At 40.0% G+C, this 26,587-nt stretch overlaps 1 protein-coding gene across 1 annotated transcript in view; it reads right to left on the bottom strand.

The window, feature by feature from the left end:
• Nucleotides 1-26,587, bottom strand: part of TCERG1L (transcription elongation regulator 1 like) — a 256,994-nt gene that overhangs the window by 52,820 nt on the left and 177,587 nt on the right. Inside the window, exons 6-9 of the mRNA XM_066601194.1 lie at nucleotides 16,958-17,049; nucleotides 16,528-16,616; nucleotides 5,417-5,571; nucleotides 3,307-3,376 (exon numbers count right to left, since the gene is read on the bottom strand). Coding sequence (XP_066457291.1) covers nucleotides 3,307-3,376; nucleotides 5,417-5,571; nucleotides 16,528-16,616; nucleotides 16,958-17,049 — 406 coding nt within the window. The remainder of the gene's footprint in view (nucleotides 1-3,306; nucleotides 3,377-5,416; nucleotides 5,572-16,527; nucleotides 16,617-16,957; nucleotides 17,050-26,587) is intronic.

Here is a 26,587-nt window from a genome sequence, read left to right as displayed (position 1 = left end):
AAATTGGATTTGTAGCAGCCCATTTTTAAAATGTCATTATAAATCTAGGAGATGGCGGCGTGTTAAAAATACCGAATAAATATATACCGTATATACTCAAGTATAAGCAGAGTTTTTTAGCACATTTTTTAATGCCGAAAAAATCCCCCCTCGGCTTATACTCGAGCGAGATAAAAAAGACAAAAAAACACCCCCGCAATACTTACCTCCCAGCTGGCGTTTGTGTTCCCGGTGCAGTGGTTTCCCTGGCGGTGCGGCAAGCCACTTGAGAATTCTCACTGCTCGGCTTTGAATTCCCTGCCGTCAGCGCTGTGTAAGTAAGTGCTGTGATTGGATCGAGCGCCAGCCAATCACAGCCAGCGCTCAATCATTCACAGCCATTCAGTGAACGACATCACTGAATGGCTGTGATTGGTTTATCGAGCGTAGGCTGTGATTGGCTGGCGCTTGATCCAATCACAGCGCTTACTTACAGAGTGCTGACGGTGGGGGAATTCAAAGCCGAGTAGGAAAATGACAGTCGGGAGAATTCTCAATCAGCTTGCTGCACCACCGGGAACACCATTGCGCCGATGACACAGACGCCAGTTGGGAGGTGAGTATTGTGTTTTTTTTTACCTAGTATATACTCGAGTATAGCTCGGCTTATACTCGAGTCAATACATTTTCCCAGTTTTTTTGTGGTAAAACTTATTGACCTGGCTTATACTCGGGTCGCCTAATACTCGAGTATATACGGTAGGTGTTATTTTTAAGTTAACCCTATAAATAGGGAATTGCCCACATATAGTAAACATGTATTTTTTAAGTAAAATATTTAAAAGAACAGATTCATGTTTTGTTTGGATGATAGAACTAGTAAATGTTGTGGGGCGAATATGTAACCAATAAATATGTGTTAAGTGATTCATTAGGTTCATATGCGTTACAGTAGTCACATAGGATTGTACTGTTGAAGTTTTTGTGGCAGTTTTTTTTAAAGTCAAAGCCCTAACTGGACCCAACATGAAATAACAGAAGTCCTTCCTTTATGTTTCTCGTTCCCTTTGAAGCCACTTCTGGTTTTGACTCCTAAAAATGCACGAAAAACCGTCACAAAAACTGCAGTAGAGTTTTTCCAAAAAAGGCTGTGTGTGAAATCGCCCTTAGGGTATAACTGGTGAATGTTGCAAGCATAGAATAAATTGAGACTGCTGTTATAAGAAGTTTCCTCGTTCAATTGTATGAAGGCATATGGGAAAATAAATATCTGTTGTATTGAAAAAGAGATCTGTCTTGAGGACACTACAACATTAAGTTAAGTGACAGATAAGTACCATCGGCAGAGCATATTTATCTGTGTGCTGTATACACAATTTACAGAAGACGAGGAGATATAAAATAGCTTGTGTGACACTTCGAGCAACAGTATTCATTAACCCAAATCCTTTTAACAGGGCTAGAATATTAATAGCCTACTCTAAGACCCAACATCAGACTGGTGGGGTCCTGACTCTCAGCACCCCTGTTGATGAACAAAGAGGCTCCAGTGAGATGAAAAATAGAACTACACTCCCCAGAATAAAAGAGTCTATTTATAAAGTCTTGATGCCAGAATTCTGGCATTCAAATGTTGCAATTTTGGTGCATGCTCCAAAACCTTTTGGGCATTTATGCCACAGCACTTTTTCAAAAAGTGGGCAGAGCCCAGCTTTAGGGGGTAGGGTGGTGCGTAGACCATCACAGTTTTACTATAATGTATGCCAGAAACTGGTGTAGATTATAGCAAAAACCTACTCCAGCTTGGTGCCAGCGGAGGTATTCATCTGCTGAACGGAAGTTATTTTACTGCATGTGGAATGAAAATCTACTTGGACAACCCCTTTAACCCAAATCTCTTGTACACATAGGGGCAGATTATAAGTGCTGTTTAAGGGGGGCTTCACACGAGCGTGTTTTTGTGCGTACATAGGTGTACATAAGTGCGCACCTAGGTACGTGCAAAAACACGCGTGAATGCAGGTCCGTGCATTGTTTTCAATGGAGCTGCGGCTGCTGCCGGCGGCTCCATTGAAAGCAATGGTCTGCCACTGTCCCTGTATTCTTTTTCAGGGAAGAGCTTTACATATAAGCCCTCCCCTGAAAAAGAAAGATTTTGGTGTAAAAAATATACTTACCTGTCCGCCACTGCCGTGACCCCCATGGGGATGAAGAACACATCTGCCGCATGCGGCAGATGTTTCCTTCATCCCTGCTAGTATAAAGAATTCCCTGCTGCTACATCTGCCACATCTGTGACAAATGCAGCAGCGGAATTCTTCAATTCTCTCCCGCAGCTGTCACACATGTCAGCTGTGGTAGAGGATTCTGCTGGCACCCGTCAATTGATTTCAGGGAAGGGCTTTAAATATAAGACCTTCCCTGAAAATCCAGTAAAAGTGGTTTAAAAAACTTCTCCTGCTGTCCCCTGCTCTGTGGTGCTGATCTATCAGCAGGCAGGGATTTAAAATCCCCGACTGCTGAAAGAGCTGAATGTGATTGGTTGAAGTGCTCAGCCAATTACAGGCAGCTCTCACTCATCATTCATTCGGGGAATGAATTATAGTCCTATAAAATCGATATCCTACCCTTAAGCTATCAATATCCGACAGGTGGGAATTCAACTCTTGAATGAGACTGAGCTGCAATACAAGACACAGCCACAACTAAATGTATGGCTTTTACTAAACATTGAAGAGAGCATAGCACTCGACAGAGAGGGAATACTGGGAGATATGGCCTATCCTAGTCATAAACTATCAATGTTACCATCTCGGAAAACCCCTGTTGACACATGTAGTATACATCAAGCGCTATGAATATTTGCAGTATACATGAAGCCCTGTAGAAACTAGGAGTATACATCAGGCCTTGCTGACTCAGACTATTCAAGTCCGGTTGCATCTTACAGTACCCATCAATGATGTTAAATACTGTTGTGTGAAAAAAGACACACATATCATAGGAGTGATACCTTTACTGGCTAACCAGAAAATTCATATATGCAAGCTTTCGAGGCTATTAGGCCTTTTTGATCAGGCTAGTGTCACATTAGCCTGATGAATAGGCCTAGTAGCCTCGAAAGCTTGCATACATATTTTCTCTGGTTAGCCAATCAAGGTATTACCTTCATAGCAAGCTTGTCTTTTTTATACAAGAGTATTTAACATTATTGATTTTTTCCGGAAAACACGGTACCACGCTGCTTTTATTCCACAGTACACATCAAAACCCCTGTTGGCATATAGAACACACATAAAGTCCTACTGTCACATCTAGAGTACTCACTTATTCCTCTTAATTTTGGAGCTGTGTTCATCATCAACATCTTCGGGGAGAAGTCCATCTTTTTTGCCAGCTGGTAGAGACAAGAAGAAAAAAAAAATGCCTTAAAACCACAGCAATCAGAATGTTTAAATACCCAGAACACTTCTATAATGACAATTTTATGTTCAGTCTCGGAAGCCAAATGTCTCCATCTCAAAACAATGGACTAATTCCCAATCTCTGAGATGAACACAAAATACCTAATGAACTAATATTTAGCTTTTAGGACTACAAGGCTCTTGTTTCGTTCTTAGATGTTGGAGTAAATCCATGTGCTCAAATTGATTTAGACTTCTGGCAGAGTGTTTCCTTTTCTATTAGATTGTTGGCCAGACTGGAAAGGTTTTTTTTTAATATTGGTAAGTGCTAGTTTTATATCTCATTATTGCTGAGGGTAATGCTCTATTAGGGCTTATGGACGCCCATAGAGTAGTTTTGCCACATGGGACTTCCGATATGAACCATAGGGGGGAGCTTGTAAACATCAGAGACCCACACTGGGGCATACCAGTATGTCATTTGCATACTTGATTTGAATGACTGCTATATAATACTACATATCCCTTGGAGCAGATGTTGCAGAGGATATGTATGGCTGGCCGCTACTTCCCTCTGCAGTAACCAATAATTTACACCCCAATTACATTTTCATAATGAGCCAACTCCTTATATTACTTAATTATAGTTACTAAGTTAGAATTTTGACCATTTTTTTTAAAAAGGAGTATTTTGGGACTTTTACTACTTATGACCTATACTCAGGATAGGTAATCAATAGTTGATCAGTGGGGGTTTGCCGCTTGGGATCCCCAGAGATCAGCTGATGCTATGGCCTGATGCCAATAGAGTGGGGCTGGATGCCATCATCAGTGGTCAGGCCCGGAAGTATAATAGGTGGATTCACTCACATTGAAATCAATGAGGGTGATACCTTCCATTACACTTTCACCCTTCATTGCGGACAGAGCCAGAGGTGTAATAAGAGGCATTGATCCCGTTGATTTCAATGGGGGTGAAGCCACCTATTACACTTCCGGGCCTGAGCATCTATGAGGACATCCAGCCCAGCTGCACTGATAGCAAGCTAAGGGATCAGCTGAATGATGGAGATACAGAGCAGTGGACCTCTGCCATTGAACTATTAATGGCCTATCCTGGCCATTGATGTTCTCAATAGTATTTTCAGTGCCCATCACAAATTTGTAATGGATACTGTTATTTTTATGTATAATAACACTGAACATCGTCTACAGCTGAACTTGTCTAGGTCAACTTCTTCCTTAGAACAATCCCACTCTTATGGAGACAGACATATTAAAGGGGTTGTCCAGGTCTGCAAAAATGATGGGCTAACCTAGATGGAAATCCACCACCCGGGACCCCTTGCAATCAGCTGTTCCTACGGCTACTGTTTTGTGTTTTGGAACAGAAATCAGATAGCTTGCACACATTGCAGTGGCCTGGCATGGTATTGTAGGCACTGTTCCCACAGAAGTGAAAGGGAGCTGTTTACAGTTCCATGTTGAGCCATTGGCCAAGGTGTAGAGCTGTCTGGTCTTCCTACTCTGTATGGCACTCCAAAACAACTGCCCACAAGAGCTGATTCGTAGGGGTGGCATTCTCCCACAGATCAGCTTCTGATGTATCCTGAGGGTAGGTCACCAATCTTTCAGGGCTGCACATCCCCTTTACAAACTCTGTGGAATGTTTACCCTTTAACTATTCTATGCCTCCTGATACTTCTCATTTAGTTTTTCTTGCTTTCTAATTTTTTCACTACACAACAAAATATACAACTTTTCTTATCGGATTTGTTCTTTTGATTGAAAAACATGCATTTTTAACATTTTCTGCAAAAATACTGGGCTATGAATGGGCAGGTGAGAAAATTGTGTTGGTTAGGAAAAAGTTAAGGAGGCAAAGTGCTGCTCACCAGTTTACAGCCAATATACAGTATAGACACAAGTAGCATACCAAATTATCATTCATTATATAACAGATGTGAATTTAGTTTACAAATCATCATGTATATTGAATGAAATAGAATGAAATAATCACAGCGCTTAGTTACTTGCGGAAGATTCCAATTTGCGTTTATGTGGAGGGTCTTCAATGATTCTGTTGATATCCACTCGATTTTTTAAGTCTATTGGCTTATCCCAAACTGACAGTTGAATTGTAGGGTTGAAGAAAAATACTTTGTCATCTCCAGTCCATACCACACACCTAGGAATCAAAAGGAATAAACAAACTACAAGTCATCAAAAAAAGCATAAAAAAAGAATACATTTAGAATAATTATACAATGTAAAAAGCTTTACAACAAAGTAGTCGAATGACTAGCCAGCAGTCATTAGACTTAAGGCTCTTATCCACTGGCGATAAGACTTCCTGGCGATGCGAGAGTGAGTGAAAACGCATGATACTGAAACCAATGATTTTCAATGGTTTCATTCTCATTAGCAATGTCTTCACTGTAACATAGTAACATTGAAATCAATAGGAGAAGATCGCTAAGCAGGCTAGGAATCCCCCATAGAGAGGAGAGATCAGGAAGCGGAGCTACAGGGGATCTCTGACATATCTCCCCATATTTGGATGGATAGGGGGCGGGGCTAGTGGGTTTCCCTGAGAGCGGGGGCAGGGCTAGAGAAGTTATCATAGTGATGCATCTCTAGCCGAGTGAGGTGGCGGGGCTAGTGGGAACATGCACCTCCACATGGATCAGTTTGTGGAGCTGTTTAATCATTCAGTATAACGAATATCAAGCAGTAAGTCAAACAACCAGAGGGAGCAGACATTAACCCTCTCCAATCCACTGTCTGATGTCTCAAGACACTCTGATTGAAGGCTGTACAGCTCTGATTTCGGAAGATGTCTGGCAGGGTATTCTTACTGTTTATTACTGGCCACTCTGTTGTCGGGGGTCTCTCCAGCATGTCCCATACTGCAGTACTGTCTCTAGCCAGCAGATGATGCCATTGTACAATGGCAGAAAGAGAAAGTCCCCTAGAAAACCCTGAATCCAAAATTGGATTGCAAATGGTTAAATGAACTGATGCCAAACAAAGGGGAAGATTAGGATGGGTTGGTGCTTGTGGTCAGCCCTCCACAGGCAATGTGTACTCAAGCGGATGTGAAAATGGAGGTGCCAGCTCCCGGTGCTCACTGTGACAGGGAGTCCACTCAGGAGGAGGGGGACGATGAAGAGGAGGTGGAAGAGGATGAAGTACTCAATCAAACATGGAGAGGCAGGGAGAGTTATGATATCAGCTCATGGGGGAAGGGAGGAAGTGGGAAACATTGCAGAGCAGCACCATGCTAAGATGGAGTAGGCTCTCACAGACAAACATAGGGCTGTATAGTCAGCATCAGCTACTACTAGTCACAGCAGCACCAACATCAGGCCCTTCTCTTTCTCTACCTCTTCATACCATCTTTCAACACCCTCCACATTGGCATGAATATCCATATGTGACAAAATCTGTCCTTCATACAGTGATGCACATGTAAACACTAAAATGCTGTCCTAAAACTCATATGTCTAGGGAAGTACAGCCACATGGCCAAAGAGCTGTTGAAGGCTCTTCAGGCCCAGGCTAACACGTGGCTGACCCTGCACAGTCTGGAGACAGACAAGGTCATATGAGACAATAGGGCCAACTTGCTGGCAGCCCATGTACCTTGCTGGCCCATGTGATGGACCTTATAGTGCAGTGCTTCCTAACAATTACTCCGGTTTAAATCCAGTGCTAGAAAAAGCCAGGAAGCTGTGTTCACACTTTCAATGTTCACACCCAGCCGCCTCTCGTCTTGCAGGGTTGCAGCGACATTCGGGCTACCACCGAACCATATCATCTGTGACGTGCCTACACAGTGGAATTCCACATTGCACATGCTGTAGAGGCTAAGCCAGCAGCAAAGAGTAATTGTTGAGTACCAGATTTTGTATGCCATTAGCAGACACTGTATGGAGTTCGATCACTTGACACATGTGGAATGGCTGCAGATCTAAAATATGTGTGTCATTTTAGCCTGTATTGCGGAAGCGACTAATCAGTATGCCCACCTCTGTTGTCAGCCTGCTGGAACATACACTACAGGGCCTCAAAAACAATGATGTGTTGTTTTCACAGAAGGAGGATGTGGAGGTGGAAGGAATTCAATTTTTCTAACTGTCTGGCTAGTCCGCCATTACTTAATACCACAAGGAGAGAAGCTTTGGGCAAGAAAGGGGGGCTTCTTCTCCAACACATTTCCCTACCAATAGGAGAAGTATAGAGGAGGAAGAGGAGGAATGAAGAGGAGGGGGATAATACAGAACAAGAGACAGGGGAAAGGGCTAACAGCATTCTTTCCATCCTTTACTAACCCCAACTATTCTACGTGGGTGGTGGGACCAGCTGGAGGACACACTAAGTCCTGACCCTGATGAATGTTTACAATCACCCTTAGGCACTTCAAGGCATTTGAGTACTTTTATTCTGCACTGCTTGCCGAAGAACCATTGCATAGCACCCACCAAAACAGTAGAGAGGGGGACCTCAAAATGCAGCACTATTATGGTAGGCTGTTAAGCAGCTTGAGGAAAGCCTTTTCAGCTGATTGTGGGGTTGCATCCACAATGGATTACAGCGGTGTGACTCATGGTGGACGAGCAGAAAGCTGCCGCAGTAGCACCACCACTGGAAGCAGGCGGGATCTAACAGAGGTGCGGCATAGTTTTTCAGCCTGTCACAGCCTGCAGCTAAAGCACAGGGTAAAACTGACAGTCATAGGCAGCACTTATCCATGATGGTCCAAGAGTATGTCAGCTCCTGTGTGCATGTACTCAGACATGGCATTGGCCCTTTTGACTTCTGAGTGTCTAAGCTGGATGAGTGGCCAGAGTTTGCACAATATGGTCTAGAGGTGATTGACTGCCCCTCTGCCTGTGTGCTGTCAGAAAAGGTGTTCAGTGCAGCTGGCGGGGTGATAACTGACAGATGCATCTACCTGTCCACAGACAATGTGGATCACTTGGCATTTATAAAAATTAACCAGGTGTGGATTTCACCTGACTTCTGCACCCCCCGTGCCCTCAAGGTGCTGTTGCTGCTGGTGGCAGTTGTGGTGCTGCTGTTCTCCTGCTTCTATCATGTTTCTCCTATCACTTCCCTCCCAAATGAAAAATATGTCAATATGGAAATACAGAACTGTATCTCTCATGTTTCCATGAGGAGTACACTCTGCCCTCAAGGGTCTGTTGTGGGTGTTGTTGGTAGAACTGCTGCTGCTCTCCTTCTCCTGCTTCCGCCATGTTCCCTCCTTGTCCTTCTTCTAACACGAGAATTTTCTAAAATACAAGAAATAGCTGTAGTTCTACAGCTTTTCCTTGGAAAAGGCCCGTGCTTGGCTGTTCTCTTCACCTGGTAGAATTGTCCTTGGATAGACAAATATTGGTCACGCTACAGCTATTCCATGGAGTAAGCCCATGCTTGAGTGTTGTCTTCACCTGGTGGAATTTCTCTTTGTAAAATTTATGACCTTGCTTCTAAAACAAGCAGCACACCTGCTATCTTCCTTGGCACATTTTAGGAGACCCTATATGGGCATTATTTTGTTTTCAGTGACACCCCTGTGCTACGATTGACCCCTACACTACTGTACACTATTTTTACCAATTTTTGTGGGGAGAACAGTGTTCCCCAACTGTATGGCTGCAATTTGGGGGGCTTTGGCTACATTGGTAGATCTTCTGGAAGTCAAATTATTGAACCCAAGTTTTACTCCCATTGACTTCCCGCAACTTCTTATAGAAGACACCAGTTATACTCAGTCTGATGGTGTTCCTGGTTTAGTCAGTGGTTCTGGATCCAGTCCTACTTTTGAGTCCAGATAAGTCTATTTGGTAATTTACTCTGGGGCATTGTAACATTTTTTTCTCCTGTACTTTTTTGGTCCAAATCATTGTGTAACATCAAGCTATTGTCACAGTCCCTCTCACCATATTGGGATTACCCTAAATTCCAGATGTGGAGCCGCCCTTATCAGGGCAAATGCCTAGTTTTAGGTAGGATTCCCTTGCACTAGTAGGTTAAAGTTAGAATTCCCTGCTCCCCCATTACATATCCTCATAAAATATCTTGTATTATCAGCATTTGTTCTTGGAGTGTATATCTGTCTTTTTAGGACACCTTAATTGTATCGGATTTGGACATAGAAATATATTTGCTGCATCCAGCTTTAATATAATACTTATATTTTATGTCTGGTAATCTATGTTTCACATCTAGTCAGCAAAAAATTATTTGGTGTACGTGTCTTTGGAAGAATTGAAAGGTGAGCTCCTAAGGAAGCGTGCAAAATCCTTTTTAGGTTTGGAGAACAACAAGGCGGAATATTTTATTTGAAATGATAGAGCATCATGTCATTGCACTGAACATATCCGGTAAACAAACCACAAAGCATGTCTATGTATAGTTGTAGATGTATGAGATGAAGGTAGATTACATTCATGGTCCCTTGTAAATCTGAGAACCACTAATTTGTTCCACCTGCATCAGTGATGCTTAAACAGCGTACAGACTGAGCACCTGATGGAGTAAATATATGGTTATGTGCCAGTAAGCAGCTGGGCATGTGAGTTGTGTTATTAAACAGAGCAGAAAGCAATTAAGATGCATTGTAAATTATGCAGATTCCGGTTAGCACCAATAATGCCATTCTGTGAGAGCGCATCAACAGTGTGTTCCTTCAATACAACATATTTACAACATTTTCAGACTCAATGTGATGGGGATCCTTGCAAGAAAATTACACCTTGGCTTGAATCTCTGCCAAAAAGTGGCATTTTACTTACTTAGAAGCTGTCTGCTAATGTATTATATGCAAGCAGAAGTGTCTGTACAAGTTAACAATAAATTGACAAGGTACAATAAGCTCACCACTGCACTTATTGGATCAAGTGTGATTGACATTGTACAATATCTGAGCTCACAATGAGGACTATATTGTCAATCTTACATTGCCGCACATAAATGAAGGTGGCCATACACTTTGGATAACTACTGGTAGAAAATTAATTAGTCAGATAGATGTGTCCCCCAATAATCATGTCCAAAGGAATATGCAATGGTCCCACTGACTCTTGGATATTAGTTATCATTTGATTATGTAGCTAGGAGCTAAGTGAAAGAGGCTTCACAAACCATAATGTGGCTCCTGACCATCCTCAGTCTGTATTGACACCTAAAGCAGTATTTACTATGGATGACTTACCCTTGGGATAGGATATCAATTGTTAATTTGGAGGGGTCCGTTCCTCAGAATTCCCGCTAATCAGCTCATCATCCGGCTTGTTGTCGGTGTAGTGGAGCTAGATATCGCCATTATGGTCAGAGCTGGAAGTGTGAGAGAAAGGCTCAATGGGAGAGATGTCTTCCATTACACTTTCAGCTCCTCGTATTGGTCACAGCAACAATGAGCCAATGGGAGTAAAGCTTTTCTCTCATTTTCGGCTCTGACTACGATGATAACGTCGCAATCCACTACACTGACACCAAGCTGAGGATCAGCTGATCGTAGGGGATCCCAAGAGATGGTCCCTTGCCGATCAACCATTGATGACCTATCCTTTGGATAGGTCTTATATTTAAAGCCTTTCCCTGAAGAACAATTAAGGAGTACCAGCAGCTGGATCCTCTACCGCAGCTGTCATCTGTCACTGCTGCGGTAGGGAATTCTTTATTCCCCGTGGGGATGAAGAATTACTTTGCTGCATCTGTCACATCTGTGACAGGTGCATCCCTTTAGGGATGAAGGGGATGAAGAAAACATCTGCCACATGTGGCAGATGTGTTCTGCATCCCCGGGGGGGACAGGTAAGTATATATATATATATATATATATATATATATTTATTTATTTTTAACAGTAAAATGGTTGCTTTTCAGGGAAGAGCGCATATTTAAAGCTCTTCCCTGAAAAGCAATTAAGGGGTGCCGGCAGACCATTGCCTTCAATGGAGCAGGCAGCAGCAGCTGCATCTCCATTGAGGGCAATGCGTGCATTTCCTATGGTGCATGCATGGCCTAACTTTGCAGGCGCATGCCTGTAAAACACGAACAAGTGAACACACCATAGGAAATGCATTGGTTGTAATAGACATGTGTTTTTGTGCACGCGTATGCACGCACATAAACACACTGGAGTGAAGCCACCCTTAGTATTAAAGAAGGGACTTAAATCCATTAGAAAGGCAGTTCTTAAAAGAACCTTTCATAAGGTTCTATTTACTTATGAGGGGATTGATTATAATCCTGAAAAAAAGGCTTCTGTCCATCTAGCTCAGCCTATTATTCTGCAATGTTGATCCAGAGGAAGGCAAAATAAATCACGCGGTGACGTCAATTTTCCTCATCTCAGGAAAAGAATTCCTTCCTGACTCCAAATCTGGCAATCAGAATAAATTCCTAAATCATCCCTTTTCCCCAGTGACTATAACTGGTAACATTGTAACACTTAAGAAAGGCCCCTCTTGAGCTTTTTTAGCGAGTTCGTCATCACCACGCGCTCAGGCAGAGAGTTTCATAGTCTCAATACTCTTACAGTAAAGAACCCTCTTCTATGCCGGTGTAGAAACCTTCTTTCCTCAAGACGTAGAAGGCGCTTCTTGTTATAGTCACATTCCTGGGTATATACAGATCATGGGAGAAATCTCTGTGTTGTCCCCTGATATATTTATACATAGTTATTAGGTCGCCCTTCAGGATTCTGTTTTAAGCTAAATAGCCCTAATTGTATCTTTCTTGGTATTCTAATCCATCCATTTGATTTATTACTTTTGCTGCCTGCTGTTCAACCCATTCATTCTTGAGTACCAGTGCCCCCAAACAGTCCACAATATTCCACATGTGGTCTGACGAGTGATTTGTAAAAAGTAAAAAAAGAATGTTCTCGTCATGTGCAAATACCCTTTTTGATGCACCATGTTTGCCTTGGCAGCAGCTGCCTGACACTAGATGCTCCAAATACATTTTCAGTTAACTAAAACTCCTAATTCCTTTTCCATGTCAGTTTCACACAGTGGTTTTACAGGAACTTCCAGCAATAGTTAAAATATTTTAAAATGACGGTGAAAATCCTATGATACATTATGACTTTCTGTAGAACAGAGGTTTACAAGGATCCCCTATGCATTGCTGCTGTGGGTCCTCCCTGGGCTTCATTCTACACACACTACAGGAAGATCCTATTTTTACAGCTCCGCCAAATGAATTCTGATTTTAAAAAGAAGCAATGTATCTCTGATCCTGTTTAAGAAAACTAAATTTATATTCTTTTTAAGCCAAACTGCAGCACCGACTTTCCTTAGGGAGAATCAGCAAGAAAGCAATGCTCCCTGGGAGGAATATGCAAATAACTTTACTTTATAACGGAGATGTTGCCTGTAAAAATAGTAAATCAAAGCCTTAAAACATCTCAATTCTAGGATATAACCAGGGATTTCCATTTGTGGACAGATCTGTTTCAGCCCTTTAGTCCTCATCAGCCCAGAGCTGGAATTAGGCTAAAGGAAGCTTACCTCCTTTTTTGGAGGGCAGCTCCTTAATTGAATAATCTTTATATACTCTACAGACTAGAGAGAGAAGAAGATCACCATTCTCCAGGCAAAATATAGACTAAACGAATCTCACTGGAGCCGATCATAGTCCCCAAAAGCAATGATATCTTTTTACAAAATAAATAACTTAGTAAAATCAGGTAGTTTTGAGAGATGTTGCTTATGATTCTTGTCAGAGAAACATTTATTATCACAGCCGTACAACACATTTTTATGATGTCTCTGCAGAGCCGTTTTTCACTCACACATAAATTTGGCTACAGAATTCACAGGCACATTAAATTTAAATGCAAATCCAACTTTATTATCAGAAGTGTCGTAAAATTGCTTTAGTAGTTTTCAAGTTGACAAAAAATATTGAATTTTTTTTTAATAAAATTGTTGTTAAACATGGATATATTTTCTTCATTGGCTTATATAAAAAAAAATGCTCCAAAAACCTAAGTAAAATTTGCAAGGCTGCAAAACTCTGCGGTACATAACGTCGTATTATAGACTTCCACTTCAGAGTTTATGGATCAATATTATATTCTCTAGTTCATTTCCCAGAAAATGGATCAATAAGCCATCAGCACTTGCCGGATTATTATCCAAAAAGTTGAGAGGATGTGCCATATTCTTAATCAAATCTTGGGTCGCTACTACCTACAATGGTATGAGCTATTTTTTATCTGTAGATATAAGGTCCCTTGTTATGTTTGTGCTGGGTGCAAGTGCGGTGCTCTCCATAGACGTCGCAAACATATCAGACCAAGACGTAAGTAATTAATGTCCACAATGGAGCATCATAGACATGTATTATATCACCCAAATGCTGGGAACACAAGGTCAAAAAATGGTAAAACACTCTCGCTAATTTACTTTGGTATAGCAAATCCAACCTAGAGCAGAGTGATCGCCCCAATAGGGACAGCCCTACATCAGGAACAAAAAGGGCCTATTATGTCCCTAGATAGGGGATAGGGAAGATGTTAAATGTAGAAGGTAAGAGCAATGTATATGCATAGTATTTAGTAGAAGTGAAAAAGCTCCACAAAGAATATATAGCCACAGGCAATTTGATGATGTAGCAGACCCCCTTCAGCTAACTCCTTAGGCAGTAAATAGCTGGCACCCATGTAAAGGTGGGCCCGGTATAAATACACTTCTTTTATGGCTGATGGGCCTGCTAGGGGAAACACCTCTCTGTTAGCCATGCAGTTAAGCATCACAGAAGATGTTGTAGTAGGGTTATGAAGAAGTTCCCATTATACATTGAGCTTACTGAGGAATTCCCGAAAGACAACACCCCACAGACCTTCTGCAGTGATAGGAAGAAGGCACTCATTGTCACACAGTGTTGAATGACAGGCAGCATGCACTAAAGAAGCAATCAAATGGACCGGGGCCAATGCCATGAAATCCTCACAGCTCCACTTCCTGATTGCAGCTAGCGTGCTGCAAGAGTCCCATAAATGACACACATAGAAATACAGATCCCTTAGGCAAAATGCAAAAGTGTCCAAATCATAGCACCACATATTCAAGAATAGGAGATTCTAGATACTGTACATATCATATGAAAGGGCAAGATTAAAAAAAAAATTCTAAAACAATTAAAAATTTATAAACAATTGGGTTTAATATTTTGTACACACTTACTAGATTGCAGCAGGAAACAAAAGCAATGCAAAAGGTGACATTTTCATCAAATGTTCACAAATGTACCAAACATAAAACATGCTGTGATTTGAAAATATGCAACATGCCACAAAACACATTTAAACTTCAGACTAAGAATGACAATGCACAATACCAAACATGTACAGCAAGGCGTAGCTATAGGCTCATGGGCCTGGGTGCAAAAGCTTACCTTGGGGCCCACCAACTTCTCTTAACCCCTTAATGCAGAGGTGGAACTTGAAGCTCCCGGGTCCCAAAGCAAAACCAGTAACAGGACCACCAACTATAATGCTTTATTCATAGTACTGGAGAAAAAAGGCCTTATGGGCCCCCTAAGGCTACTTGGCCCGGGTGCAACCGCATCCCCTGCATCCCCTATAGTTATGCTAGTGATGTACAATGCTTTGAACATATGGGTACAACAGATGTGCCCACATGACAAACAGCTGGACAGTGACTGATTAACAGTTACTTTCTCATTGTAATGGATTAAAGAAATGCAAATGGTGAAAGACATAAAAGTTAAATTAAAAAAAAAAGATGGATTTGGTTTTTTTTGTAGTTTTTTTCTACTAAACACTAAGGTAACACAATGTAGAGGGAACCCATCACAATAAACATGCAGTATGATTTGAACATAGAATATTGGAGGATATTGGAGGAGTCGAGTCAATTTAAAGAGGACCTGTCATGGGATAAAGTCAGCAAGACTAGCTGCATAGCACTGCAGCCATGCCCCACTGACTGTGTCCCTTTTAATTTTTTTTATGTTCCCATCTGTTAGCCTGGTGTAACTGTTAGGTCCAGTTCCCAACACTGTTAATGAGCCAAGTGGGTGATGTTCATTGTTAATGGGTGATGTCAGACTTGGCTAAGAGTCTGATGTCACCCATTGCCAGTGAACAGTAGGGAATGTCCACTTGACGTATAGTGCCATGAGCTATGCCTAAGAAGAACCCATTTGGATAACCAAATGGGAGTATTAAAATGCCCTGCTGACTTTATCCCATGATAACCCCTTTTTAATACCTGAACATTATGCTCAAAAACCTACAATCCCCCACTCCCAATTAAATAAATAAATAATCAATTCCTCATGCAGTTACATTAATTAAAAAATGAAAAATTTGTTTGATGGAACCCAGTGGAATATTAAAGTAGAATATTAAAAAAAAAGTTAAAGGGGTTTTCACGGTTTTTGTGTGTATGGCCAAAAAGCTGATTTGGCACCCGCCATCAGCTCCACAATACACAGGGGTTGGAGCAGAAGCAGTTGGCTCTGTCCCCTGTATAGTGGCTAGCAATTGTAACTGCAGGCACAGCTGTTATTGATCTTAATGAGAGCTGTGCCTGCAATTATGAGCACCAGCCACTACACAGGGATAAGAGCCAACTTCTTCTACCCTGACCCCTGTGTATTGTGACATTGACAGCAAGTCCCCGATCAGCTGATCGGCCCGGATCCTGAGTGCCGTAACCCAGTTTATCAACTATTGATGACTTATCCTGTATATACCTCATCAATAGTATTTGCACAGAAATCCCTTTACGTTAACCCTTTGCAATCCAATTTTGGATTCAGGGTTTCCTAGGGGGCTTTCTCTTTTTGCCATTATACAATGGCACCATCTGCTGGCTAGAGCCAGTACTGCTATATGGGGCATGCTGGAGAGGCCCCCCGACAACAGAGCGGCCAGTAATATACAGTAAGAATACCCTGCTGGACGTCTTCTGACATCGGAGCTGTACAGTCTTCAAACAGAATGTCTTCAGATGTCAGACAGTGGATTGGAAAGGGTTAATAAACTAGTTTTTATGTCATCCTAAATGTGTGCTAGGTTTGCCTGGTAAATACAGTCTTGTAAATAGACAAAATCAGAAAAAGGGGAACAATTTTTTTCTTCCTAGGGTCTTACCATGGGGATCCAGGCACCGGTGTTGATGCCACAGGCTTGTTGATTTTAGCCACACAGCCCTCTTCACTTGACATCTTCAAACCATTGTCCTTGAATCCGATATATGAAAAATTTAATGAAGAGCATAAACCAAAAAGTCAAGCCTATTATAAAATGTATCAACTTAATGTACATTTCTTCAATTTATTTACCCAAACAAATTAATAAAAAAGTAATTTAATTATAGAAGAAATTGTACAATATTAGACAAATCTATGGAATTATACATATTTATTGAAAATTCGAAATTCTAATGCTTTCATAGCGGAATTAGGGAGACAATAGGATGAAGTCGTAGGACTTTCAATTGAAAAAAATATATTTTCTGTCCTTGAAATATACATGTGTACATATCAAATCATTTTACTTTCTGAAGTTGGAAAAGACAAACCTTTTCATCTGCTTTGGCAGTATTATTTTTTCTCTCTGAATGTAAAATGAACGCAGTTGAACAAGTTGCTCTGTTTGCTTCTTTACTTTTATCTGTAAAATATGAAAATCATTGACATTGAACTGAAAAGTGAAAAAAAAATCTGAAAAAAATTGATGGATATATACATATTAATGCTAGGAAATATTTCACAAAGTTAACTAGATTGTTTCAATCTAAGGCTTGACTTAAAATGTCGATACAATTTAGATGAATTGTCAGTCAAACCCGCCAATTTCAGCAGGATCAGCTGACTAATTGATGCATATGGTGGTGTCCTAACTCTCCCCAAATGGCAGATGTCTGGAGGAAGAAGAATTAGACTGTTGAATTTCAACATACTAATCCTCTTTTTCTCATGGAGGAAGTGTCTGTCATCCAGCTGACAGATATTTAAAGCATATGTTAACCATTAGAAAAGATGACAATCATTCCTTTTTAATGTTAACTGAAATCAGACTCTGAAAGGTTTTAGCCTCGGGCTACTTTGCTACATGAGATGTGCAACCAAAAAATTTGTGTGACTTGTCCGTGACTTGCTGTCACATGACAATTTCAAAGCTGCGATCTAGCTTTTAAACAACAGCCAAATTGAAGACAGGTCAAAGGCAAGACTTACACGTATGTCTATGGTGAAAAAGTTGCATGCAATTTGCAATCTGTGACCAAAGCCCAACTAAGCTGGACTTTCTGCAACTCTCACTATGCAGTCGAGTTAGTTGAAGGTCAAAACATGACACCAATGACAATCATTAGAAAGCAAGATCCCTCCCCCCATCATCTTCCTCCTCTGGAGGGCTTCACAACACTCATTTATGAGAAGCTGGTTGATTAAGGTTCACCAAATACATTTTATTGAGGAAACGGCCATCCCAGCAGCCTGCTCCCTTGAACACTTCCATCAGATCTGGAAACTATAGTTTAAATTCTGTATCTCTTCTGAATATCTCACTTTGGCCTCCTTGTCTTCCTGATGATTTCTAGTTAGAGGCCCATTTGAAGGCCTGGACAGTATATAATATTGTCACTTTCAGATATACTGTGTAGATATCCCTCCTCCCTTTACCTCATCTTTCCACCACATCTGCATTTCCCCCCTCTTAAGTATTCTTTTATTAAGAGTTCTAAGTTTACTGCTTGTTTCTATGGAGGTAAGCACTCATTGTTCTTGGCTATCTTTGTATGACAATTTGTTAAGTACGGTTCCTACTAGTTATCATATCTCTGACAATCCAGGTAGCTCAACTAATTGTACAATTTTGTATAGTTGTATGTGTTTCCGCCATTACATGTTAGTGTTATTTAGAGACCTACCACACTTTTTCCAATGCTTCTTCCACAAGTGCCTTATTGTACTTCTTGAAAAATAGTTATTGTTGAAGAAAATTACGCATTTACTGTTATAATAAAAACTGATAAAACAATCTTTAAAAAAGAAAGGAAAGCAACAATGCAGTGTGACGCTGTGATCTTTGTGTGGCGTGACACATGCTGCTGTGTAGCCTTTGCTTTAACCACTTTTACCCTGGGCCAGTTTTGGCCTATCTGAGCAAACCAAATTTTTTTTAAATCGGACATGCTATTATTTATTCGGAATGCTATTACTTATTCAAGTGATTCTGATAATGTTACATTTTAGTTTATGTCCATAGTAAATCTTAAGACTTTCACAGAGGAGGATCTCTAAAATGTAACCTTTATTGTGTGTAATTAAAAACAGGGCTATATACTGACAGACAGAAAACAACAAATAATGGCCCTCCTAAGAGGGTCACACACATAGAAGGTAAGTATCACTCATAGGGCAACTAGTTAGTGATCAAGGGGATGACGGCATCCATGGTGTGATCCAACTGGTCACTGTTGTTACTAGAATGGTCACAAAACCAGGTGTGAAAAGTGACCAACCAATATTAGACTTTTGGACCTCCCACTCGGGTCAGAGGTGGTAACATAAAGTAATCAAAAACCTCTGTATTTTACCCACAGTTTATTACTTTACTTTATACATGGGTGAACAGGTAAGCATATGACCAATGTAAATACTTCTGCTATTTCTGTCCACCCATTCTTATTATTCATAGGTTTAAAAATGAACGTCTTCCATTTTTAGGTTTCTGTCTATTGAGGGACCTAATAGAAATAGATGTTGCTAATATTCACTAATAGCTTTAAAAGGAACAAAATTATATTTCAAAATAAAGTGTAAAGACAAAAAGTTGTCTTTCAAAAGATTTTTTTTTTACTGAAAGCATAGATTCTGTCAGTTGGTTCATTGTCGGCTCAACGCGTTTCTATTGGACTTTTCAATTCTTCAGGAAGCTAATGAGTCATAGATACAGTAGTTTCCCATATCAATCAATCTGAAATGTAGATGACATCTAGAACTTTTCTAAAGAGCACACAGAAAATTTGCTCAAGCTGATAATACTAAGCTTGACCCACGATGCCTTAGCTATGCTAACAAGACACTACTCTAGAGACCTAGAGTTCAATCACTCGATATTCACCCCAATGGTATGGAAGCCAATGGTATGGAACCCAATCCCCTGCATAGATTTTGTCAGTTGGTTCATTGTGGGTTCAACGCATTTCTATTGGACTTTTCAATTCTTCAGGAAGCTAATGAGTCATAGATACAGTAGTTTCCCATATCAGTCAATCTGAAATGTAGATGACATCTAGAACTTTACTAAAGAGCGCACAGAGAATGTGCTCAAACTGATAATACTAAGCTTGACCCACGATACCTAAGCTATGCTAACGAGACACTACTCTACAGACCTAGAGCTCAATCACTCCAGATCTACCCCAATGGTATGGAGTCCAATCCTCCCCTGCCAGGAGACAAATAAATAAAGGATAGAGGAATTGTATCTGTGTCAGCCCTAATGTCCATAGTAAATCTTGGTTGGTAGATTTTGTGTTTACTTGGAAAAAAATCTAAATTTAAGAGAAAATTTAGAAAAATTTGCATTTTTTAAAATGTGACATTTTTTGCTTATAAGACAAACAGTTATGTTGCACAAAATAGCTAATAAATCACATTTACCATATGTCCACATTATGTCGACATCACTTTTTACCTTTCCTTTTTATTTTTTCTCGACACTACAAGGCTTATAAGTATGGTAGCAATTTTTCAAATTTGGAAGAACATTTCCAAACTCAATTTTTTTCGGAGACCAGTTCAGTTTTGAAGTGAATTTGAAGGGCCTGTGTATTAGAAACTCCCTATAAATCACCCGATTATAGAAACTGCACCCCTTAAAGTATTTAAAACCACATCTAGGACATTTGTTAACCCTTCAGGTATTTCACATGCATTAAAACAAAGTGGAGGCGAAATGTAAAAGTTTTTTTTTTCAGATTTTCAATTTTTATTATGTTTTTCTCTACCACAGCCAGAGTTATCAGAGAAACAAATCTCAATATTTATTATCCTGCAGTTTTTAGAAATTTCCCACATGTTGCCCTAGTGTGCTGTCCATAGAACCACACGTCCCATTGTAGCATATTGGGCTATACACATGGATGTTTTTCACGTGAATCAATTGTCCACATAAAAAAAACTCATGGCATGTCCTATCCTTATACGTTTCACTGATTAGATGAAGGACATTCCAATGCCTGTTAAAGCACATGGCCCCAAAATATAATAGTGTGCCGTAGGTGTAATTGCATTTTTGTATTAATATGAAAAAAAAAGTACAAATATGACATTGCAATGTAACAAAATAAAAAGAATGCAAAGTATAATTGCATATTGGAGTTAAGAACATAGGAAATTTTATGCTATTTTTTTCTCTTCTTAATATTTCAATACACTCCTGCGGTTATAGGAATAGTAACATATTGGTCTTACAAAAAATATAACCTGCACAGTGAATCAAATGCTTTGAAGCAGAACACTTAATTACATTCCTCAGCCCAGGAGGAACATTACAGGCTGCTAATCATCCTATTGTAAAAATTACGAAACAAAATTACTCAAACTTTAACCTCTCTTGTACACAGGGAGAAATCAGCCCCGGATCATAAACTTCATGACTGCAATCATTTTATTGTTAACGTGAACAATGAGCTCTGGCGTTCCTAAGATCCTAAAAATCACAAAGAAAAATCCTGTTCCTGTAATTGGTCTTAATGGACATTTGTGACCTTTACTATGTGCTTATTTTCTTTAGAAAATTACAGTTCTATCAAGATATAATGACCAAGTTTTATAAAGAAAAGACAGAGAACCATTAATTTCATTCACTTTCATCAACCAGCGTGCCACTGCCTAAATGCTAAGGGATAGTCAGCAGAAGTGATACGTGGAAATGTACTGTAGCAACTTTTAAATAAAATTTTGTGTAACGGCCTGCGATGATTTCTTGTAAAGGGAAAAGTTTAAGCTGTTATATGAGTGGTAAATTACAGAACTAGGAAACATTAACTTGACATTCGATTGATTAAGACAACTTAACAAAGACGTACTAAATACAATGATGCAGATCAAGTCATCATGATGTGCCAATCATGTTAATGATTGCTAAACCTGTACATAAACATGTAGAAACACATTTATCATTAGTGCATGGGGCGTGGCCTAACATTCATAGCGAGAAGACGCATCTTACTGAGCTCCGCTGTTCCGGCCTGTTTTTCTGAAGAGTCTGGCTCCATCCTGCCTCGGCCACACCAAGAAAGCTGCCTACATCCTCTGGCTGTGCTCCTCTGCGCCGGAGAAGGAGCACACTGCTTCCAGAGTCCCGCTTCACAGACAAGGAGTTTTAGCCTAGTGGGGCCTGTTCCATCCTTGGTCTAAAGTTCTGGATGCCGCTAACTGGAAATGGCTTCAGAGCTCTGTGGGGTCACGCCTGCATTCAGGAAAATACAGCAGCAGCCTGAGAGACCCTCTCTGGAGCGAGTGAGGCTGTTAGTGTGCACTGGAGGGGGTGGGAGACAACAGAGACTACAGCTGACTGTATCATTGGAGATGGCCTGGAGCTAAGTACTGCTCCATATGGAAAGATAGGAATCTCTCCTATGAGACATCCAGCCTAGGAGCAGCTCTGGGTTTTTACCCTCCTCCCCTTTACAACAGCATACATAACCAATTGATTTCCATTGGCCTCTGAATACCTTTAGAATCCCCTCCAACAGGTCAGTAGCCATCTTGGATACTTAGTGAGGGGTGGAAATACAATTCTCCTAAAAGAGACAGAGAAGAGAGGGAAAGAAAAAGCAAAGAAACAGGCACAGCCATAAGGTCTGAGACGAGGAAAAAGAGGTCCTGTCAACAATAACATGCTCTATTGCTAACAACAGAAAAGCAAAAAAAAAACAGGAGAGGTGCAGGAAGTATTGATGGAACCTGCAACCTTTTAGAGATCAACAGAGTCCTGCAAGAAAATAAATCTATCCAGTTTCTCTTTTCCTATATGGTTATGCGTGAGGCAATATGAATACATTTCTCAGTTTCTAACCCTCATAAGGAGAGCTCTATGCATAATGTTACTAATATGACCTAAAAACACAGAGTATGGTCACCGTGTCTACAGCAGGCTCAATCCTTATCTCTCTCTCCTCTCTTGGTATCTGCAATCCTCTGTGGATACTATGGCTACAATGACAAGGAGTAAAAAGAAAGGAGCAAGCCCACCAAAATTAACAGCCTTCTTTCCCGCTACTACTTCACTGCCTCAACACAAAGTCACCAGATGTCATATCTCAGTATGTCTATCTCCACTGTTGCAACACAATCTTCACCACAGCATAGAAACCCAACTCCAAATGAACAACAAAAATCTCCTTCAAGCGTTTTCCCCCACCCCTGGTCTCTTTGCCACATCAGAACCTATTTCAGACGACTTGATGAAGTCTATGTTTCAAGACTTAAAAGAATCCATACAAAAAGATATAAAAGACGTCATCTCAGCCATACACACAGACATCACAGTAATCGGAGAATGCACGGCTCACCTGGAGTGGAGGAATTTGCAGTAGCTCACAATTCTCTAGTGGATGCCCATAATACAATAGAAGATGACATCACTTTTATGAGACTCAAAGTAGCTGATTTGGAGGACAGATCAAAGAGAAATAATATTACGTTACGAAACATTCCAGAAGACATTCAAGATTCCAATCTGATGTAATTTATCACTGATCTTTTCTTGGCAATCCTTCCAGAATCAGCTGAACGAGACCTCTTGATAGACAGTGCTTATAGAATTCCAAAGCAAAAAAATTCCAGGAACACCAAGAGATGTATTAGCTAGGTTCCACTTCTACCCTTATAAAGAGGCCCTACTTAAATCATCCTTCAAATTCAAAGATCTTCCACATCACTTTCAGTGAATATCCTTGTTCTCTGACCTATCTACAGCTACTTTAGCAGGAAGACTGGAACCACCAACAAAATTTCTTTGCCTAAAGAGATGAAGGACATCGTTGTCAAGTGGTTCCTCAGCATGCTCCAAGAAGGCATGTGTCACTCGCCATCAAAAGGGCCTTCTTCAATCAGCCAATCCAGGAACAAAGTGCCACAAAACAAGCCTTTATCCCCACCCACTTAACATAAATGAGCCTTGGAGAATACTTGGAGCAAATACTCACAGAGTCAACCTGGCAATCCATTCCATAACAAGTTTGCCTCACGGCGACCTAATTATTATTAGTTCTTCTCTCATTTTAATTTCTCGGCTTCATGCAACAGAGTGGAGGGTCTTACTTTAACCTATCTGCTTCCCGCTATGTTGCACCCCCTACTTTTCTTAAAAGCAATGGAATTATTTGTATCTGTTCTGGTAGGGTTATGTGGACGAGCACCAGATGTTCCTGATGCTGTGCACTGGTACTTCCCGCAGAGCTCAATCAACAATTGTGTACAATATTCCCATGGTATTTAAAATTTGTTCTTTAAATGTTAAAGGGCTAAACAGTCCTTATAAACGTTCCCTTCTGTGAAAAGAAAATCAAAACCAAAAATGTGATATCTTTTGTACACAGGAGACCCATCTAAATGCCAGGGATGAAATTAGGGTCAATAATGGGGCCTTTTCTCAAGTTTTTTGCCCATGCAGTTAACAAAAAAAGATCTGTTCTTATTGCAGTCAAGAACAGATTCGCATTTGAGTGCATCATGGTTATACCGGACGAAGATGGTAGATACATCAGATACATCATACTGATATGTGTAATCCATGGCTCTCCATACAACATAATGTCCATTTATTCTCCAAACTACAAGCAAACTATCTTCTCGCATAAAATGTTAGATCAATTCAACAGTGTCAAATAAGGTGATTCTATCATATGTGGGGACATTAATGCTGTCTCCAACTTGGCTCTAGATAAAAATCCCCCTGTGTCAGCTGGCAGACCCCAAGATGTCCAAGATTTGATTTTTAAAGAGGGGGTGTATGATGTATGGAGAATCCAACACGCCAATGAGAGGGATTTTTCTTTTTTTCTCTGACTCACACAAAATCTACTCTCATATTAATTTTTTTCTAGTTGATTGATGGCTATTACAAAGAAGTAGCTCTTCTTACATTGGCCTAATAACCTGGCCAGATTATGCCCCAGTATCCATTACAATCAATGAAAATTATAATTTCACTCTTTCTTCCCCTTGGAGACTCAACAACTATCTCCTTAATAATTTCAAATTCTCCTGCCACATCAGACATACTCTCACAGAATACAATAAACTAAAGGACATAGAGGATATTTCAATTACCTCAATATGGAATGCTCACAAAGCAGTAATGAGAGGACATTTTTTTAAAACAAGCTGCTCTTGAAAAATGACAAAGATTAATGGAAATGGAGAATCTCCTAGAATCTATCAAAACCCTTAAACCCAAAATAAAAATCTGTACTCAGATGAAACCTTGATTGAATTAAAGCAGCTTTGTTTTAAACTTCACTAATTATCACTAAACAAATATGAGTTATATATTCGTAAAACTAAACTAACTCATTACACCAGAGGTAATAAAGCTTCTAAATTTCTTGCCAACAAAATCAAAACTAAAGAAATCAAAGCAAGAATTCCTTTTCTTAAACTCTCAAAACAACAAAGTAACAAACCCCCAAGAAATCTCAGAAGAATTTGCACACTTTACAACTTAAATATGGACCCATCCATTTCACATCCCAACCAAGCACTTATAGATAACTTCCTAGGAGATATGTCACTCTGTCATGCAACAAGATTTCCTAAAGAAAGAAATATCTAAAACAGAAATATTAGACACTATCACATAACCAAAACAAAAGAAATCACCAGGCCTAGATGGTCTCACAAATGAATATTGTATAACTTTCTTCCCTGTTTTATCTCCCTATTTCTTGAAAACCTTCAACCATGCTGTAACACATAACTCTTTTTTTACCTGAAATGCTCAACACCACCATCATTACATTGGCTAAGCCTGGAAAACCACATACTTCCCCCTACAACTACAGACCTATCTCACTACTAAATACAGATGTGAAAATCAACAGGGTACATTGGGAATATTTACATACCATTCTAAAAAAAATTGGGTTTAAAGGCAATTTCCTATCAGCAGTTATGTCCCTTGACTCGTCACCAAATGCTTTGGTCAACTCTTCAAGCTTTTTATCTAAACCATTCACGATCAGCAACAGCACAATGCAAGGCTGTTCCGATGTCTCCTTTGATTTTTGCACTAATAATGGAACCATTTGCAAGTCATATCAGGCTTTCTCAAAATATCCATGAAATTAAAGTAGGAGAAAAAGATCACAGAATAGGCCTATTTGTGGATGACATAATACGTTTACTCTCAAATCCAGCTACCTCCCTGCCTATTCCCAAATCATCGATCGCTTCTCAAAAATTTCATATTATAAAATCAGCTTCTCAAAATCACAAATACTCAACCTTGGAATCAAAAAGTCTTTAGTGACACATTTAAACAATGCATAGAACTTCACCTGGGCTAAGAATTCCATACCATACCTAGGTATTTCCCTGATCTCTTCTACATCAAAACTATTTGAAGAAAATCATAAACCCTTCGAGTAAAGCAGACCTAGAAAAATTAAGAACCCATGGTATTTCCTGGCTAGCTGGAATCTCTATAGTTAAAATGATGGTTCTCTTTTCTTAAAAATATTCCATGCTTTATACAATCTTTTATTTGGAGGAAGAAAAAACCTAGAACTAAATCAGATATTCTATTGCAACATCAAAGGGGCCTTAGTTCTCCCTCAATCATACAACACTACTGTGCCTCCATCCTTGAACAATTTAGATCCCTCTGACTTAACGATCATTCAAAACTATGGGTTCCATTTGAGAATTCTATAAGTTGGAAATTCTTACTTACTAGCGCATCTATTCTTCAATTGCATCTATACTTTCAACTCTGCTACTTTACAAGTATGGAAAAACAAATGTGGAAAATATAATAGCTGCTAAAAAAGGCCTGATCACTTCCTCTCTGCATGAAGCAGATAGAGATATACTTGCTATTGCAATAGAAGCTCTAGATCACTACAACTAGAAAAGCAAGGGAATTACCCAGACATATCAGCTTTGGACAGATCGTGGTTTTATTTCCTTTC

This window comes from Eleutherodactylus coqui, chromosome 4 (assembly GCF_035609145.1).
Source record: "Eleutherodactylus coqui strain aEleCoq1 chromosome 4, aEleCoq1.hap1, whole genome shotgun sequence".
NCBI classification, from domain to species: Eukaryota; Metazoa; Chordata; class Amphibia; order Anura; family Eleutherodactylidae; genus Eleutherodactylus; species Eleutherodactylus coqui.
The sequence above is the reverse complement of the archived record's forward strand: the minus strand, read 5'-3'. Positions and strand labels throughout refer to the sequence as shown.